We start from the raw sequence: 19,189 nt of genomic DNA on the forward strand, positions 1-19,189 counted from the left end.
TTCATGTAATAGCTTTTTATGAGGGAGATTTTAGGGGCATTAAACTCTGGTTCTTATCACCACCACTGTGAACTGTCTTGGTGAGTTTCTCTAGAGTGGACTATTCCACATCAAACCACTCTGAATGAATGTTTACATCTTAACCACTTAATTATGTGAAACATTTGAAAAATATGTGGAATATTCCTTTAAGCCTTAATGTTGTACTGCCTATCGCAAGAGCACAGTAATATATGAAGGCCTGTTTGCTTGTGTATCTCAGGTTGCCTACATCAATCAGTGGAACCAGTGGAACTGAGTTTGGACGCATCACGTTTGTGTTTGAAACTATCTGTTCGGCTGACTGTGAGCTGTATTTCATGATGGTGCGTGTTTATGTGCATGAAATGTATCTGTATGTGTTCAGTCATAGAGCTTGTGCTTTCATCAGCACTTCAGTGTTTGGGACATTCTGCAGTATTTGTCTTTTAGTTTTTTTTTTTTCTCCAGAAACTGGTTCCATGTTTGTTGTTGTGCAGGACACGGACAGAAGGAGCACCAGTGTGGTGGAGTCGTGGGAGGGCAGTAAGGAGAAACAGTCCTACACGCACATCATGACTAAGAATGCATCTGTGTCTTACACATGGGCCTTCCAACGCACTAACCAGGCCAAGGACGTCAGTACACACACACACACACATTACACATACACATTTCTAAACAGATTTCACAAATGAACCGCTTGCGCTCTAAGGGACCTGCCAGGTTCAGACTTCCCTTTCTCAGTCAACATAACTATGTATACAAAAGTCAGAGACTTCCATTCTTTTCAGGAGACTTGCTTTCAGTTTTTTAAAATAAATCTGCAGGGATATTTTTACACACTTCCAAAGTTCAGTTGCAGTAATTGGTTTCATTTTCTGCTTCTCACAATCCAAGTAATCCCAAAAACATTCAGTGAATTTCTGTCTTTCTTTTTCTCAGTAATGGTTCTTCAGACCCTTTCAAACTCATAAGTGTTCAGTTGTCTTCTCACATTGGAAGGATGGACAGAAACACCTGTGGATTTTTTCAGAACTGAAGCAAGAGTGAAGCTTGATTTTCTCCTCTCTCTCAAAGATGAAAGCATTAAGTACTGTTTATCTGGTGGTGACAGTTTTGGTGGTCTCCCAGGCCTCTATGGTAGTCTGGAGTCTCTATGTCATTCAGTCTCTTTTAATATTTTTTCAACTTCAATTTTGTAAACTTTTCACTTATTTCCCTTTGACTTTAGCCTTAGTTAGGCAAGTGAATGATCTTATATCTGTAACACTTTAGAATAACAGACCCCTATGAATATAAAAAAATAATTATCAGTTACTTGTATGTCACTAAATGGTTAATAATTCGAATTGTACCACTTATTAATGCATAGCTGTATAGAGCATATAATTATTTACATTCATCAGCAAACTATTTAGATAATGGTTATGTCACTGTTTGTTAGGGCCTGTTATTATAAAGTTTTACTTGTATCTGATCTCTCCAGAAATATCTCCTGAAAAATGAGTAACTTGTACTGGAAATGAAATAAATAAAGCTTGGTCTCTAACTACATACCTTACACATGATTTTTATAGTAGTTACCATATTGTCACAGTGATACCATGTTTTGGCGTGACAACTGTTATTTTTTATTTTTTATTTTTTTTATGACTGCATGGTGTTTTTTGATGAACAGTGATAAGTGGTGATAGGAACCGAGTCACAAAGTTTACAATGCAAATATAGCCATTTTATTCACTGTCCAAAACTATCAATGGTCCGACAAAAGTCTTTATTAGTTATTATATGTAATGTTACTAATGATCAAATAAAATGATCAATCCGAAAAATCATTTGGGTACTATTTTGGCTTACAACACCCTGCATGTACTTCTCTTTAAAAAATAAGCATTAACAAAATTTTAGACCGCAATGTTACCTCAAAAATATTGTGAAACAAACTTGTCTCTTGTCTTGTTCTTTTTAAATTACTAGTCTGGTTTTTATCACCACTGCTGTGAAGAATTCTGTCTCTGCAGGTTTCTCTGGAATGGCTCATTAACACATTAACACATTTACATGTTCATGATTTAATTATATAAAAAAAGATTTTAATCGGTGGAATTACCCTTTAAGACAGCAATGATATAGTTCATAGTAGTTACTGGATAATAAGCAGATTAATGTCTCTCTCTCTCTCTCTCTCTCTCTCTCTCTCTCTCTCTGTCTCTCTTTGTCTCTGTCTCTCTCTGTTTCAGGTGCGTCAGTACATCAATGACATGGTGAAGATCTACTCGATCACAGTGACGAATGCTCTGGATGGTGTAGCCTCATCCTGTAGGGCTTGTGCTATAGAGTCTCAGCAGCCTGGCTCAGCATGCGTGCCGTGCCCAGCCGGCTATTACATAGACGAGGAGACCAACCAGTGTCTGGAATGCCCACCCAACACCTTCCTCTCAGGACACCACGTCTACGGCCGAGATGCATGTCAGCCATGCGGCCCAGGCAGTCGCAGCAACAAGGTCCAGCTGTTTGTGTGTGTGGTTTGCCACTGTATTGCTAAGGGCATGTAGAATCATTAGGTGAACTTTAGTAGTTATAATTCTCAATACATTGTTTAGGCACTTTCTGCTTCTGTCGGCACAAAAACGGAACCCACCCTGGTAGGCACACGGGGTCATTTTTCCAATTTTCCATGATGCGCTCAGCCCAATCGTTTCAGAGCGGCCAATAGGACAGCAGCAGGCATGTTTGGTGGTTCCTCTCGCCAGCCGAAATGTTCAGAGAACGCTGCCCACTTTGCAAGCACTAAGTGGTCTGAAAGGGGTCTGAGTAGTATTTAGTAGTAGGACATTTTGTGACATCCACTGAGAAATACCTATAATCTGGCTACATGTAACGTGAAGTGTCATAGCAGAACCTTGTATCTCTGAAACAGTGACTGTAGGCAAGTAGCAAGGTGCCCAACTTATGTATGTTAATGTAATGAAATTTCTAGATATGAGTGAGTGATATCTTTTAAAATAGTCACAATTAAGAGAGCAGCAGAGATTTTCCCTTTTTAAGTGCATTCGCAGAACCACTTTCATCTTTCCACAGTAGTGTAGTAGTCTTTACTGCAGCAGTGAAGAGCCTGAACTAAAAGTAGACCAAACCAGGCCACATCTTATGTGGAAGCCCTGCAGCACCTGGAGGTAGCAGAACAGAATGCTCTTACAGACGTGTATATGGTTTGATTAGCTCCTATATATAACTAGAGTTGTGCTTCTTATTGATCTGTGTGCTAGTAACAGTTTTGAACTTGATGTGAGCAGCTTGAGGCAACCAGTGGAGAGGAACGAGAGAATGTGTGAGCGGAGGGGAATTCAGCAGTGTAGTGGCTTGTGGATTCCTTGAATGCTGTTCCGTGTCTGCTGGCTGCCCCATCCACATCCTATAACAACACTAAAGGAGTAACTAGAGTATAAGGAGAAGTATGGAGGTTACTGAAGGACCCATGTCATGGAAAACTGAAGTTCCATTGCTTTTTTGAAATAAGATTTTGATACTATATAAACATTGTTAATGTTTCAAAAGGTACTATTCACTCTCCATTCTTTATATTCTAAATTTATCGTGGTTGTGATGTCACAACTATAACCACATTTATATTTCACTGCCCGTTCAGCCTATAGTGTTTTAGTTTGTATATTCATGTTGCGAGGATAAGCACTGTTGTTACTGCTGACATTCTGTAGCAGAGTTATTGAAGTGGAAGATGTAAGGGTGAACAGCTCACTGTCAGGTTCTTGTGCTTAAACTTTGTGCTGTTCCTGAGTGTCAGGAAGAAAATGTGTTGTTGAATTCTGAAATCTGAAAGGGTTTGCATACATTTCAGCTTGGGCTGCTGCATGATATAAGGCTGCAAATCAAAACAGAAGTTATGTACATACGCTATTTGTCCAAAAGTGTACAGACACTCCTTCTAATTAGTGAATTCAGCTACTTTAAGTTGCACCAACTGCCATCACAGGTGTTCAGCTGTATCCACACAGATTGTATAATCTCCAAAAAAGCATTGCCAGTAGACTGGGACACTCTGGAGGAGCTGCATGTGAGCTTAAAGTTTACATGCCCAAACAAAGAGCCAGTTTAATTATGCTAAAAGGTAAAGAGAGGTTGGAAAATGACTGTGTGGTATGTAAAGCCATGCAAACATTTTAAGTGGGGAGAAATGTAGGATATGGGCCCTTGAAGAATCTGTTACTGTCCAGCCAATTTTTTTTAAAAAGGACGTAAATTGTATGTTTTTTGTTGTAGGAGCACAGCTTGTGTTTTAGTGACTGTTCGTTTACACACTTGGAGCTGAACCAGACTCTGCAGTTCGACTTCAGTCCTCTGGGCTTTACTGGCTCCATCATGAATGGCCCCAGCTTCACTTCCAAAGGCACCAAGTACTACCATCTCTTCAACATCAGCCTATGTGGGCTAGAGGTACACAGTTTTCTATGGGACTTATGTGTTATTGTGTTTCTCAGTTGACTTGTTCTTGTTGAGATGATCTCCATTCTTACTGTTCTCAGGGTCACAGGCCAGCAGTCTGTTCAGATAATGTTACAGATCTGTCTGATAAGGATCCTCATAGTGCCGAATCCAACTCTGTGGAAGCCTTCATCTGTCAGTCAACGGTCATCCCCTCTGATGGGCGTGGCTTTAGGGTAGCCCTCTCTTCACAGTCCACCAGTCTGGCGGACTCATTTCTTGGTGAGTCGGGGGGGTTATGTACTTGTGCTTTGTCTTAATGGTACTTTGTCATTGTTGGCAACTTAGTCTTTCATATAATACACAACTTTACTTTATAGCAAAAGGTGTGTCTTTATCCATCACATTCAAAACTGGTAATTATTCTAATCATTATACAACCCAAACCCATTATATTTTCCAAAGAAGTTGGCATTCTGTGCAAAACATAAATGAAAATGCTATATTTCATTCAAAATAGTGCAAAGACAACACATCAGATGTTGAAACTGAGAAACTTTATTGTTTTTTGAAAAATATATACCCATTTTGAATTTGATGCCATCAAGACATTTAAAAAAAATTGGGACAGGGGCATGTTTACCACTGTGTTGCATCACCTCTTCTTTTAAAAACAATGTGTAAACTTTTTCCTGAATTGAGGAGACAATTTGCTGCAGTTTTGAAAGTGAAATGTTTTTTTAGATATAGGATTTTTGCTGCTGAACAGTTCAGGGTCTCCTTTGTCATATTTTTGTTTCATAATGCTCCAAATGTTCTCAGTGGGTGACAGGTCTGGACTACAGGTAGGCCAGTTTAGCACACAGACTCTTTCACTACAGAGCCATGCTGTTGTAACACACGCAGAATGTCGTTTGCCATTGTCTTGCTGAAATAAGCAAGGCCTTACCTGAAAAAGACGTCATCTGGATGGCAGCATATGTTTCTCTAACTCCGGTATATATCATTCAGCATTAATGGTGCCTTCAGAGATGTGCACTAATGCTCCCCCATACCATCATGGATGCTGGCTTTTGAACTGGGCACTGATAACAAGCTGGATAGTCCATCTCTTCTTTAGCCCGGAGGACTTGGCATCCGTGATTTCCAAAAGGAATTTCAAATATTGATTCGCCTGACAGCAGGACACTTTACCTTTTCACCTCAGTCCATCTTAAATGAGCTTGGGCCCAGAGAAGGCATTAGCGTTTCTGAATCCTATGTGTACATATATATATATATATATATATATATATATATATATATTGTATTCCCTGTTCCAACTTTTTTTCAAAATAATTGTCTTATTTTCAACATTTGATATGTTGCCTTTGTACTATTTTTGATTAAATGAATAATTATATTAAATTAATCAAATTATAGTTATTAAATAGATAATTGTCAACCTTTACCTCTGAATAGGAATATTATTGAAGAAATGATTAGTTTGGGTAATTACTGTTCTTGTTTTGTCACCCAGGCATATTTTCAAACGACACACCTGCTTTTGAATAACATGTTGTAAGTTAATATTTGAAATCTGAAACTTTGGTCAGAAACCAAATATAGCCCAAGAATTTTCTGTCCAAGCCCAACACGATCAGTCCTCGATCACCCAAAGTACCAAATAAAACCTAACATGATAGTGCTGGTTATATTACCATGGAGTGACATTAATAGCTTTCATTAGATTATGAGCATAAACAAAATAATAATATGGTAAAATAATCAGCTGCTTTAACAAATGTATTAATTGATAAGCTGAATGTTGCGTGTGTGTGTGTGTGTTGTGAATGTTTGAGGGGAAGAGAGAATTTCTTAAGCTCTGTGTTCCTCACTAAGAGAGGCTGTGTTTGTTTTACAGGAGCCACAGTGGAGAAATCACTCAATGGAGTTGCAGCCCAAGCAGAACTCTTCCCCACTGCCCCCAGAAGAGTCCCAGACATCAATTTCTACTATCGGTAATAGCCCAGAGAACGCAACAGCTTAACCCCTGTCCTTTTTGCTAGTGTTAGATAAAAGTCCCATGGGATCTGTGGGGTGTCGTTGTGTTTTGAGGGATATATTCAAGACAGTTTTTCTTCTCAAGACAGTTCTGTACCACTCAAAGCCCATAAGATTGATGTGTATTTATTCATATTTGTTGTTCTAATATATTCTACTGTGCGCAGATCTCCACAAACAACGTCCTCCTGCGAGAATGGCAGAAATACAGTGGTCACTCTACGCTGTAACCCTGAGAAGAGTGCTAAAGGAGAAATATCAGTGCCCAGGTACACTACACTCATATGCTGCATTACAGTGCAAGCATTTAATCTTGTGCCATAGTTTAAGTCACTGCAGAGGCAACCACCGTGATTTTTCTGCCTTGTCTGCACATGGACTGTCCTAATGGAAATGCGAAGTTCGACCCGTTTTTTTAAACACTTGGCTTCTACTAAGAAGTGCAGACTATGCTAAGTGAACCCAGGCAAAAACCTTCCACTGAGACATGCAGAAGTCTAATATTAGATCATAGATCATAAAGACTCAGAGAGTATATTTCAGTCTCTTGGCTCTTCAATTAGCGCAGAAGGCAAGGTTTTAATCTAACTTTTGTAATTTTACAGACCCCTGCCTGTAGAGGTCAGCTTTGCTAATGAATAATTATGTCATTACGTCATTTGTTTTCATGGATTATAAAATAAAGTCTGATAATGAACACTGGCAGCCTTTAGTCATAAAATCCCCAATCAGGATATTTAGGATGGTTTATGCCATGACATTTTTCCAACTTTTACAGTATCACCAATGTAGTTGCAAAGCTACAGCATATTTACGTTTTTGTTCTGAAGACATTATTGATCAGCATTATTTAATTAAAAGATGATTTGAATTTTTATGGTAAGGCACATAATTTAATCTTTAAATGCTCTGGTGTTTCTCCAGCCATTCATCACTTATATCTAGCACATGTATATCTGACACAGATCTACAAACTGCCCAGAGAGTTTTGAACTGTCACATTATATTGAAAATAACAGAATAATAAAATACATTGCTGCCTAAAGGTCAGAGACCACACTTCATTTGTTTAATTTCCAGTCAAAATGGCCATTAAGAACAAGTTATTTATATTTCTGAGATCCACGTGCATAAAAACTAGGGTTTCTGTAGAGAAAATGAGAGTCCTAACAGCCATGTAAGACCTTGAAAGCTACCAAAACACCAAACATCTTTGAGAGAAAATCAAGCTTCACTCTTGCTTCAGATCTAAAAAAAAAAAACACAGGTGTTTCTGTCCATCCTTCCACTGTGAGACAACAGCTCAACACTATGGGACTGAAAGCAAGTGTACCTGTTAAGAAGCTCTTACTGAGAAAAGAAAACAGACAAAAAGAAGGAGATTGCAAATCAAACACAGGAGCTGCTGGTGTTCTCAGAACAATAGAATGACCACCCCAGATTCCAGACCTCAACATCATTAAATGTGTTTGTGATTACTTAGATTGTGAGAAGCGGAAATACAACCAATTTCTAAGACTGAACTTTGGAAAAATGTCCCTGCAGATTTATTTGAAAAACTGAAAGCAAGTCTCCCAAAAAGAATAGAAACTTTAATAGGCAATAATAAGGCAAAGAATGGGCACATGGAATACTGAGAAAAATGGAATTATAATTAATTGTTGAGGGTTTCTGCTTTTTTGTTGATGTTGAACAGTGAAAAATTTGGGGATAAAACTGGGGTAAAATAAGGTCAAGGTGACTGGGGAGGTATGTATTTAAGGGTTAATTCCAAAACATCTTGATTTTGTTAATTTAATCTTGCTTTATTCTCTGGTTGGTTTTATGGAGCTTGTTTGTTTTAGAGAGCTGTTGTTCCCTTGCTGTTCTTGGTTGTGGAGCTGTGAGCTGAATGACCCTCTATATCATTCTGCAGGCAGTGTCCAGCAGGCACCTGCGACGGCTGTACCTTCCACTTTCTGTGGGAGAGTTCCAGTGCTTGCCCACGCTGCACTGAGGCCGACTACCACCAGATCGAGGGAGCCTGCAAGGGAGGAGTGCAGGTGCTCTTTATTCAGCCATTTCATCAAAGCTCACAGAGATTTTTCTGTTTCTTTGAACCATCAATCTTCCCTGTGTTTGAAAAAAAAAGTGAATTTTACAGATGGAGACTGTAGAACCTCCAAAACACTGCCTGGATTTGTCATGCCGATCAGCATCAGTGAGTAATAATGGATGGGGAGGTAAAGGTGTGGTTGAATTTGTGTGTGTGTGCTTCTTGTCAGGACACTGTGTACGTGTGGACGGAGCCGCGGCTCTGCACAGGAGGAGTAGCTCTGCCGGTGAAGAAAAGCATGGCGTGTGAGATGATCGATTTCTGGCTGAAGGTGGGAGCCGGGGTGGGGGCGTTCTGTGCCGCCCTGCTCGTCTCCCTCACCTGCTACGTCTGGAATAAGAACAAAAAGTAAGACCTGTCTGACCTCCCCCCCTGAGCCCAGTCACCCATCAGCTGACCACTATGCTGCATGATTACAGATCTTTCTTTAGCCTGACAATATTTAGCTTCACTGAAAAATAAAGGCCCCTAAATGGAGTATAAAAAGAAGAGTACTGAAGTCAAAGACCACCCCTTTATTTATTTTATTTCCATTCAGAATAGCCATTATGTACAAGTTATTTTCCAGAGTCAGAAAAAAAGCGCATGAAACATATTTATATGTAAGTTTATGCAAAAATATTTTGTCCCCTAAAAATGTATTTTGTCCCTCTTTACTTTTGTTCACCCTACTCCCATTGGTACTCATCCTTCCAATCTTAAAACTAACTACAGTTACTAGTTACGACCATGTCCTCCCAACAAAAGCTGTTTTCAAAGGAGTCACTGACAGTATGTGACCCTTCAAAGAGACACTAACATTCACACAAGCAACTATCCAAACACAACTTAGCTGCCTTGCAGATTTCTTTCTCATATGCATCTAAAATGGCTAAAGGAGATATTTCTCATATAAGATAATGCACTTGTTACAATTAAGGGGAAGGTTTCTTTGAAAAACTGAAATCTCTCCTGAGAAGAGCTGAATAAAGGGTGTAATAGGTATAATAATGGCAAAGGATGGGTCCAATAAATAATGAATAGGTTAACATTTTATTTAGTTGTTGAGGCTTCTGGGGAATTTTCTGTCAAATCTATGTTTTCTGCTTTTTTTCTGATGCTGAAAAATAACAACATTTGTAAGTTGAACGTAAACACCTAGAAGTTACAAAATGGTGACGAGTTTTTCAACTTCATGAGTTTGTTGAGGACCACATAAATGCACCTTTATACCAGTAGTAAGTCTCATACTTTTCTCTTTCTTTGCCTGAATAGGCTGGAGTTTAAGTATTCCAAGCTGGTGATGTCAGCCAATAAGGAGTGTGAATTGCCAGCAGCGGACAGCTGTGCCATCATGGAGGGGGAGGGGGAGGAGGTGGAGGACGAGGTGGTTTACTCCAAACCCTCTTTACTGCGCAAGCTGAAGGCCATCGCTACCAAGGTACATGAACCCTTCTCTGTACTGTGCCTCAGTTTATCCTGTCACATACAAATATGCACTATAAAAAAATAGTAATTCTTTCTTTCACAGTCCCCAAAGTTCTAGGTATTAATCAGGTAAGTGTGAAGTACAAATTCCAAAATGCTAGGTAATTATTTTGGGTGACATGACGGTAAGTCAAAAGTATGTCATCCATCACAGTCTAACCAGATTACCCTGAAATACCCAACAGGTTCTAGATATTAACTAGGTAAGTGTATGGTATAAACTCCAAAGATGCAGCAAAAAAATGATAGAAAGTACCTCAGACAGTCTTACCAAATTACACTGTAATTACTAACAGATTCTGCCTGTTGAGGTGTAAAAGGACATAGTAAACTGGAATAGTGCATTTCCTGAAGAAAATGCAGTCATGGCACAGTTTAAGCGTGTTAACATGCAAAGATGAAAAAATCGACACATTGAGGAGTGTGAGTCAGTATGGCTGCAGTGTGGTGGCTGCAGAGCAAAGGAAAAATATGGCTTAGGTGGGGTGAAAATGAATGGAACTCTATGGGTAAGCATGAGGGATAAAAAAAATCAACACATTGAGGAGTGCGGGTCAGTATGGCTGTGGATTAGAGCTCGGTGACCTGCCTTGAGTGAGTACATGAAGTTAGGTGGCTGTCAGGCAAAGAAAAAAATATGGTGTGGGTGTGAGTGAAAATTAATAGGAGTCTATGGGAGGAACGAGGGATGAAAAAACAACACATAGAGAAGTGCAGGTCAGTATGTCTGTGGAACAGAGCTTCTAGACCTGCCCTGACTGAGCACATGCAGTGCTCAGTGGCTGTCGGGTAAAGGAAATTATAGGGCGAAAATGACTGGGAGTTAATGGGGGGAACGAGGGACGAAAAACGACACATAGAGTGAACTTTATACGGTGTCTTTTTGTCCCTTAAAACTACCTGGTATTTAGATATTTAGTTAATACTTAGAACTTGTTAGACATTTCAGTTAGACTGTTTTGGATTTTACTATCTTGTTACTCAACACCATGGCCATGATAAAATGCACAGCAGTTTTGCAGTTGCCAGCTAGATCAGGTTTACGTACCAGGTTATAGAAAAGAACTTTAAGCAAAGTCTTTGTACTTTTTTGTACTATGTCTTTTGCTTCTTAAAGCTACATTGCTACTCCACATCATTACCTAGTACTGTGGAGTTCGTACCTTACGCTTACCTGGCTAATACCTAGAACTTAAAGACCCAGCACATTATTTTTCCACCTTACTCAAAATTTTATATCAGGAAGTCTGTTTTCACACAATGTGCTTCAACACGACATTTATTGTGCACCGAGTACTGAATAAAATGACCTCTGAAGTTTTAAAAGATTATTACACTGCGCCGTAACCACTGTGTTGGAATTACACTTTATTTGATAGCCAGTACAAGGGTTTGTAGTTAGCATTTTACTGTGGACTAAAAACTGGCCTCAGCAACAGCTTTCCTCAAACACTTAATGTTATTGCAGGCAACGTGGAAATTCATATTTTTAAAAATCGCTGTCATGACTGGTTTTACTCCATGCGGCACAAACGTAACAAGCCAGAAACATCCAGCACATATGTTTATTTACTGTTTAATAAATCTTATCCAAAACTTAAGCCTTATTTTTGTTGCCAGATACCATTACTGGCTATGCATGCATGATATGGCTCGATTCGACTCTACTCAATTTGGTACCAGCTACTATGTTTTCTGCTGCAGATAGTACCCCCTCAATATAGCTGGTCATCATAGCGATATGTATGAAACTGCCATGGTGTGAAGAAGACACATTATGTTGAGAAGAGGCTGATGGCAGCAAGACAAAAGACTACTAAAAAAAACAGGGGGGGTTTGGGAAATACTACATCAGAGTTCAGATGATGAGACGATTCTAGTTGCTCAAAAGCAACGCAGAGAGAGTACAGTAATCTGGTAGCTATCGTTAGCATATTTGTTTAGCAAATATATCCGACCAGTCAGTAGTCTACAGTGTTTTTAAGTCACCTTTTGATAGCTTGTCTGTAACCTTGACGGAGTTGATATCAAAAGTAGTGCTCACTAGCAGGTCCCAGATTTGCCTAGTGGAAAACCAAACCAAAAAAGTGAGGTACAGTCGAGTCAAACCAGTATCATGTGGTGGAAAAGCGGCTTAAATTGTTCAAAAATGCCTAGATAACAAGCTGATAGAGATACACGTCAACTAGCTAACACAAATGTAGAATCTGACCCTAAATAGCAACACTGAAAAGCAGCTATAAGGCTGTGAAGATTTTCAGGTTGAGGTTTAAGTTCTGACTTTTCTTCTTCAGGCTTATACATGTAGGGTTGGTTTAGTGTGATGCAGTTTCCAGCCTGGTAATGGAAGGGCCATGCCTGAAACCCCTCCTCCTTCCAGTCTAATGCACAGTAAATTCTTATCTCTACCTTCTGAGACAAAGTTTTCACAATCCCCACCATCACCCCATCTCCTCCCTGTTCCTCAGTTCTATCTGTCAGTCCTACCAGCTTCGAAAGGGGGGACCCCACGCTTCTAGCTCCAAGCAGAAGCCGCCTACAGCTCTAGCTCAAGTTCTCAGAGTTCTCTCCCTTCCCTTAATCAAAGTCTCCCCTCATACTACCCCCATCTGTTGAAGGCATGGTCCGAACTTGCAAACAGGTAATAAGTAAGAACTGGGCTGTAACGTTTGATGCAGAGGCTGTAAATTAAGCTGTTCTGATAAATATGAGGTTTTATTTATATATATATATATATATGTATAAAATATTAGATTAAAAAAAAATAACAACCATGCTGGATCTTTTTAATGGCACTGTAAGAGAAAACTCTTAGATGGCAAACGACACCACATTCCTGGATAACTAGTTCATTATTATCTCTCCTGTGTTGGTCATAATGATTCAAACACTTCTATAATCTTGCTCTGTGATCTGAAACAACCTCCTCATATAACCCCCAAGCCAGCACTGCCATAATGAACCCCAGTGCCTCCGCTGCCCTCTCTGCTCGTCATTTGCAGGAGGGAGACATGCTTACAGAGCTTTAGAGATGGAAATGTGAATTTTTTAATTTATCATGCTCTGCGCAGAACGTCTCTCTTAAATATGGACTTTTGAGGGAGGCAAATGCAGTTTGTCACACCGTACATTTAATGTGTATGGCTGTCGACTCAGCGTTTAGGATGAAAACTCGCTTATCTGTGATTACTGCACAAAATGTCTCAGCACGAGGAATGCATGTTTCTCAGAAAGAGAGAGACCTTAATTCAACCTCGGACTTCTTGCCTCTCCCTCTCTTGATTTCTAGGTCCCTCTCCCTCTGAGTGCTCACAACAATAGCAGAAATCAGTGTGCCAGGATATGTGTGTGTGTGTGTGTGTGTGTGTGTTTGCCTTGATGTTTAACTGAAGGCAGTTGAAGTAGCCACTGAGGGGCTTCTTTAAGATTAAAGACTATGTTGAGCCGCAGAAAGAGATGCAGTGTGTCACATCGTGTCTGAAGCCAATTAAAGAGAGAGCGAGACAGCGATGGAGACAGACTGAGAGTGGGGTTTGAGGGACTCTTTCTTTGGAAGTGCCATTGTCACTTAAAAGACTGCATCAGCGAAGACTGCAGAGAGAGGCTGTTTTAGTCACCCTGTGGGAACATGTTTAAATCTCCCTTGGCAGGCACAGACCTTTTTGGCCCTCTAAACGTTAATTAAGGCTAATGAATGACAAGACTCATCAAACTAGTCAAATCAGGAGAAGCTGGTGAAATTTTTAGGGAAACTTTACAACTGTCATTAGGAGATGAAGTGTTTGGATTAGTATTGACTATCCAATATTTGAATTCTTTATAATGTGAACATTAAAGGGATAGTTTGGAAAAAAAACCCCAAAAACAACAAAAAAAAGTATTTAAATTTTCCCCTTGCCTTAAAGGTAGCAGTTGCTGTTGTAGCTATAAAGGTTGAAAAAAAATCAGTTTTTATTGCATATAATTTTTTATTTTATTTTTTATTTTTTCAATTTTCATTGATAATAGTTTGCCATACAGGGCAGGAAACCAAATACAAATACAAAAGTTTTAACACTCCTGGTCAAATGATGTTTTTTTGATTTTATAAGTGAAAATAAGTTAACAAAACTTAAATATAGTGGTGTTCTGCAAATTTTACTGCATCATTTCTATCTATTTGCTGAGTTTAACATGTTGGAAAAAATAAAAGATAACATATTAAATGTGTCATAAATTTAGCACAGGTCACATTTGATGTTTTTTTGTCGCCCCTCCCATATGTTGAATTCAGCAAGTAATCAGTACTTGTGCATTAAAAAGGTGCAGAAGTATATTCTCTGCAGATGATATGTTAACATGTAATTCAAGCCGACACATCCAAACTTCTGCATACAACTGTACGTATGTCTATTTGCAATTACTTTGCAACTTAGTTTGAAGAAAGGCTGCATGATTAATTGTATTCTTATCATTGTGATAGGAGTTTCCACTGGGCTATGATGACAGAACATGTCAAATTACACTACACACACAGCAAGAGTGATGGAATTTGATTTGCAGGACTGTAGCATTAGGAACCCTATTTAACATTAGAGTAGTGGTGTGTCTTAACCACTCTGCTATAAAGCCAAATCCAAAGCACACACATGTGCACAGCTCAAAACAACTCTGTCCTTAACTACTAGCCAATAAATATCCAGGATAACTGTTTTCATTCCAGAGCTGTGTGTAAAAGTGTGAGGTTGTAATGCTACTGTCATAACCAACCTGCCTTTTTAAACTGAATATTATTCATTTTGTATGCTTATACAGTCATACCCAAATATTTGAACATCCCTGGTCAAGTTAGATATTTTGTTGATTTTCTAAGTGAAAACACACCCACTGCCGGAAACAAACCTAAATATGACATTTCTCTAAAAATTTAAGTGCGTAAATTATTTTTATTTGAGTTTGAACATTTTGGAAAAAATGAAACATGAAGTATAAAATGTTCCATTATTTTAGCAACTTCCATTGTATTATTTTTTTTTAAACATAGCAAATAGTAATTGTGCATTAAAACTATTATACTTATATGTGTATTTATTTTCACTTAGAAAATCAACATTGACCGGAGTGCCCAAAATTTTGCAGACAACTGTATAGAACAAGCTGTTGAGAAATGCAGCTTTAGGAAATGCACATAAAGTGCACTTCACACAATAGTGAATGGGTCTTTTTGTATGTTTGATTTTTTTTCTTTAAAAAATAAATGAGATAAAATTACATTTTTAAAAAATCTGAGTCTGAGTGACACAATTTAGAGACACTATTTCAGAGGCACTACTTTCGTGTCGTCATTACAATATCCGGCAGCTTTTTTGAACATTTTATGTCCATATTGTGCAGCCATAGTTTGAGGCCAGGGTGTAATGATTAGGTATGCACTTTAATTAGTGGGGATATAAACTTCTATAGTCAGTTATATAAGTGCTAAGGTAAAGAGCAAATAGTCTTACTTTATTTGTGTAGTACATTGTAATCCTCTGTAGATTATCTATAGATTAGATTAGCTACAGATCTACAAATCTACACCAACAATCTTAGACTCAATTGCTTCTCAACAGCTTTAGGGTTAGTGTTAGGATTTCGATCAGGGTTAGGTTTAGAACCAGAAATAGGGTTTGATTAGATTTTAGGTTGAGGTTACGGTTAGGAAAAATTAAAGTGAATGTAGCAGATGTTTAGTTGAATGCAAATCAAATACCTACAAAGCATCCAAAGTGTACTATATGCAAATTTCTGACACCAAACAAGTCTTAGCTGATTAATTTCATTTGGGGTAAGGAGAAATTGTGCAAATTACATTTTCCCTAACTATTCCTTTAAGCATTATGTCTTAATATGCATGAGGCACACAGTCCCTATCACTTGTTAAAAATGAGTGGATAACATTCAAGTGAGCCTAGTGATTAAAGCCTATCTTGAGACCTCTAGGATTTTCAGCAAACAAAGGAAGCTGGTATTAAGTAACAGAGGCTTTGAGCTGTACAGGCATGTTGCTGGGCTCAGCCACTGTTGGAGGTAGATTCCTTCCTCTTTTCACATCTACTGCCTGGCTTCTATCCATGCACGGACGAATGCCGAATGAGAGCACTGGTTGTCTTGGTAACGTGTTGGTGTTGGTGGTTAGTCCTTGGCCTTGATCGGGGGCGTGCTTTTGAAAGCGAGCCGGGCAGGGCCATCCCGCTCTCCGCTCTGGTACACGGGTGAGCGGCGCGCTGCGATTTGTTCCGTCGTGTAAAAACCGCATGTCGCTGTTTCTAGGGCAACGAGCAGAGCTCCGAGGCCGTCCAGCTGAAATCCTCCCAGGCAGAGAGATGGGTGTGGGGATAGAGGGAAGAGGGGAAAAAAGAGATGGATGGATGGATACTTTGAAGCCCCTCTTCGCTCATGAACCTGTACACATGCAGTGGCCTTAAGACAGAGAGGAGAAGGGCATCTGAGGAAAAAAAGCGCCTCTGGGGATTTTGGGCCGACTCTGTTCAAGACCAGAGCAGCAGACCCTGTGGGATGGTTCTGTTTGATGTCATCATCATGTCACTGTGCAATCTGTCTTTGTTTTCCTTGTCGTTTGTTGTTGTATATGTGTGTTTTTAATAAATAATATATCAAAATGTAAGACTTGCTTGCGGAACTGGGTTTAAGCAGGGGGTCATGGTACTTGGCGTTGCACACAAATACAGGCATTTAAGGACAAAGAAAGGAAATGTCTTGCAGCAAAGCCTTTAGAAAACTGCATAAGGGGGCTTTCAGACGACACCTTTTTAAATGCAAGCATGCAGAGTCTTGTGGTAAAAAGAAGCAGGATATGCTTCTTAAGGTGGCGGTGAATTAACGCATTTGATTGACATTTAGTTAAACATGAGAAAGTGATTTGAGAGAATATGAAAAACTGAGAATATGAAAAACATTTTGGGACTGACTTACAAAAATAATTTTGAAAAGTTTTTTTTTTTCTACGTTTGGTTGGTGTTGCATTTTATGCAGAGTATTATACAGTTCTGGGTTTTCGAAAATATCCAAGACTAGCTTTGTCTCCATGTTGGTGGCTAGAGAAAAGCCATGCTCAATATTGATTGGATGGTGTTTATTTTTTTTGGCTGTCAGTGGATAAACAGTTTTCCAACTTACTTTATGTAGGTTTTGAAAATCTGGCCTCTTTGGTGGAAATGTGTAATTGCAGACAACGTACAGAAGAATGTTATGTAACGTTGAGGTGTTGTGGACAAGTGGATGAATCTGATGATTTGTGGGCATCTAATCAAATAGAACTCAGTAAAAACTTGAGTGAATTATCCATTTTTGTCATCATTATAATGTAAACATTGAGCCAGACCTTCTTTTTGAGCCAGAGTGTGTGACTTTTAAATCACTATTTCAGGTTTTCAGGGATATCACAGCTGTGCACCAACACCATATTTTGGCGTTTTTTTTTCTGATGACTCGGTAATGCTATTCATTCAAATTTCAACAAAATAATTTTACATAGTGTAGCTTTAAATGGGCAGTTTAAAAGTGTGCTGTACAGGCTAGAGGAGTGCTAGTCAGTCACGATGCGTGTTGTTCCATAGACAATGAAAAGAAGCGCGCTTGAAAGAGTTTGAAAAGCTGTGGTCTAAACGCCCCCTAAAAGGTGAAAATAACAGCCAGATTAGACTGATACAACAGTCCTTGTTTAACCTCTCTACACAGTGTAACATGGACTACCAAAACGGAAAATGTAAAAAACAAACTCAAACAAATACACTATTGTCACATTTCTCTCAATTAGTGAATCTGTTCAGTCACTGTAAGACCTGGTTATTTCATGTGTCTTGAGTATCTGAATTATATCCAGATAGTGATGCAGTTGTAAATGCTCCAGGATTTAAATTAGATGGCTCAAACCACTTCAGGAGGTGGTCTGAGATGTATTTTAACCAGATGTTATACAAGTGTTTAGGCATCCATCTCTCCAAGCCACAACCAAAACCCCTCTTAATATTGTCAAAGTGCCTTTCTCTGCTGTTCTGCATATGTAGAAGAGATGCCACCTGGCCTGCAAGCACTTAACAGAGGCATCGCTGCTCCTTCAGCTCAGCTCTTAATGTCAGTATCTCCTCTGTGATTAATTCAGTAGCCTTCATCGGTCCAAACTAGCTAAAATAACATGCCAGTTTGGATAATCTTCCCTTCGCTATTATTTGCCATCTCCCTACAATACATTGTTTGAACGCAGGAGGGCCATGTCCGCTATGACCAATACAGGAGGCTCATTATTACAAACCATTGTCTTTCTGTAAAGCAGTTTAAGGAAATAAATAACACCATGCAAATTTGTGATTTTTCAATGCAACAACCATCTATAAGGGACAACACAGGTAACTGAGTGCATTTGCATGCACATAATAATGTTATAACTGCACAAATTCAGATTTTGTAAGTAATCTGCTCATGTTTACATACACTTGGGTAATCAGATAATGAGAAAATTCAGGGTTTACAAGGGTCAGGCTGTAATTGGATTTCTGCTTTAAAACCAGCCAATAAACTCACAGAAGAAGATGTGACTCAAATTTCATGCCGTTTAAACATCGCACCACTTTACCTGAAAATATAAACATACATCATTTAGAAGATGAAGAATATTTCAATCCTTCATTTCGTCAGGCATGTAGTTGGTTTCAGAGTCGCTCCAAAAGTGTTCTGCCGCTATCTCGCGGCAACGCTGCTTGCTTATTTCCGGTACCACCATCTGTTTTCGCACATGCCCAGATGGAGAAATTCAAAAGAAATCAGAGTAAGAGTGCACTGAGAAATCTGATTACTGAGCTAAAATCCAGCTCTCTGTATCAGATTTCTTAATCAGACCTCTAGACCTTACTCAAATCTAAAAAATCGAAGTATGCTGTTCACAAGACAATTTGAATAATCAGATAACTGCAGAAATCCAGTTATGATCAGATTATTAAGTGCATGTAAATGCACTAAATTGGTTTCTGTATATGAGCTGATTTACATGTTATAGGTCAGGCAGCAACTGGAGATGCATTCGATTACCAAGTGTAAATTCATGTGGTTAAAATCTTATCAGGTTACAATCCAGATACATGT

The 19,189-nt window shown here is 38.9% G+C and overlaps 1 protein-coding gene across 2 annotated transcripts in view; it reads left to right on the forward strand.

Moving 5' to 3' along the window:
• The window catches only part of si:ch211-233h19.2 (uncharacterized protein LOC565175 homolog), a 43,760-nt gene extending 26,442 nt beyond the window's left edge, over positions 1–17,318 (forward strand). For both annotated transcript variants that reach the window (XM_036585109.1, XM_036585110.1), the window contains 11 exons: positions 263–365; positions 519–656; positions 2,262–2,525; positions 4,303–4,476; positions 4,566–4,746; positions 6,368–6,464; positions 6,675–6,776; positions 8,423–8,549; positions 8,772–8,950; positions 9,857–10,022; positions 16,361–17,318. In XM_036585109.1, coding sequence (XP_036441002.1) covers positions 263–365; positions 519–656; positions 2,262–2,525; positions 4,303–4,476; positions 4,566–4,746; positions 6,368–6,464; positions 6,675–6,776; positions 8,423–8,549; positions 8,772–8,950; positions 9,857–10,022; positions 16,361–16,429 — 1,600 coding nt within the window. In that variant the 3' untranslated portion in view covers positions 16,430–17,318. The remainder of the gene's footprint in view (positions 1–262; positions 366–518; positions 657–2,261; positions 2,526–4,302; positions 4,477–4,565; positions 4,747–6,367; positions 6,465–6,674; positions 6,777–8,422; positions 8,550–8,771; positions 8,951–9,856; positions 10,023–16,360) is intronic.
• Positions 17,319–19,189: the final 1,871 nt, after the last annotated feature.

This window comes from Colossoma macropomum, unplaced genomic scaffold (genome assembly GCF_904425465.1).
Source record: "Colossoma macropomum unplaced genomic scaffold, Colossoma_macropomum, whole genome shotgun sequence".
Lineage (NCBI taxonomy): Eukaryota > Metazoa > Chordata > Actinopteri > Characiformes > Serrasalmidae > Colossoma > Colossoma macropomum.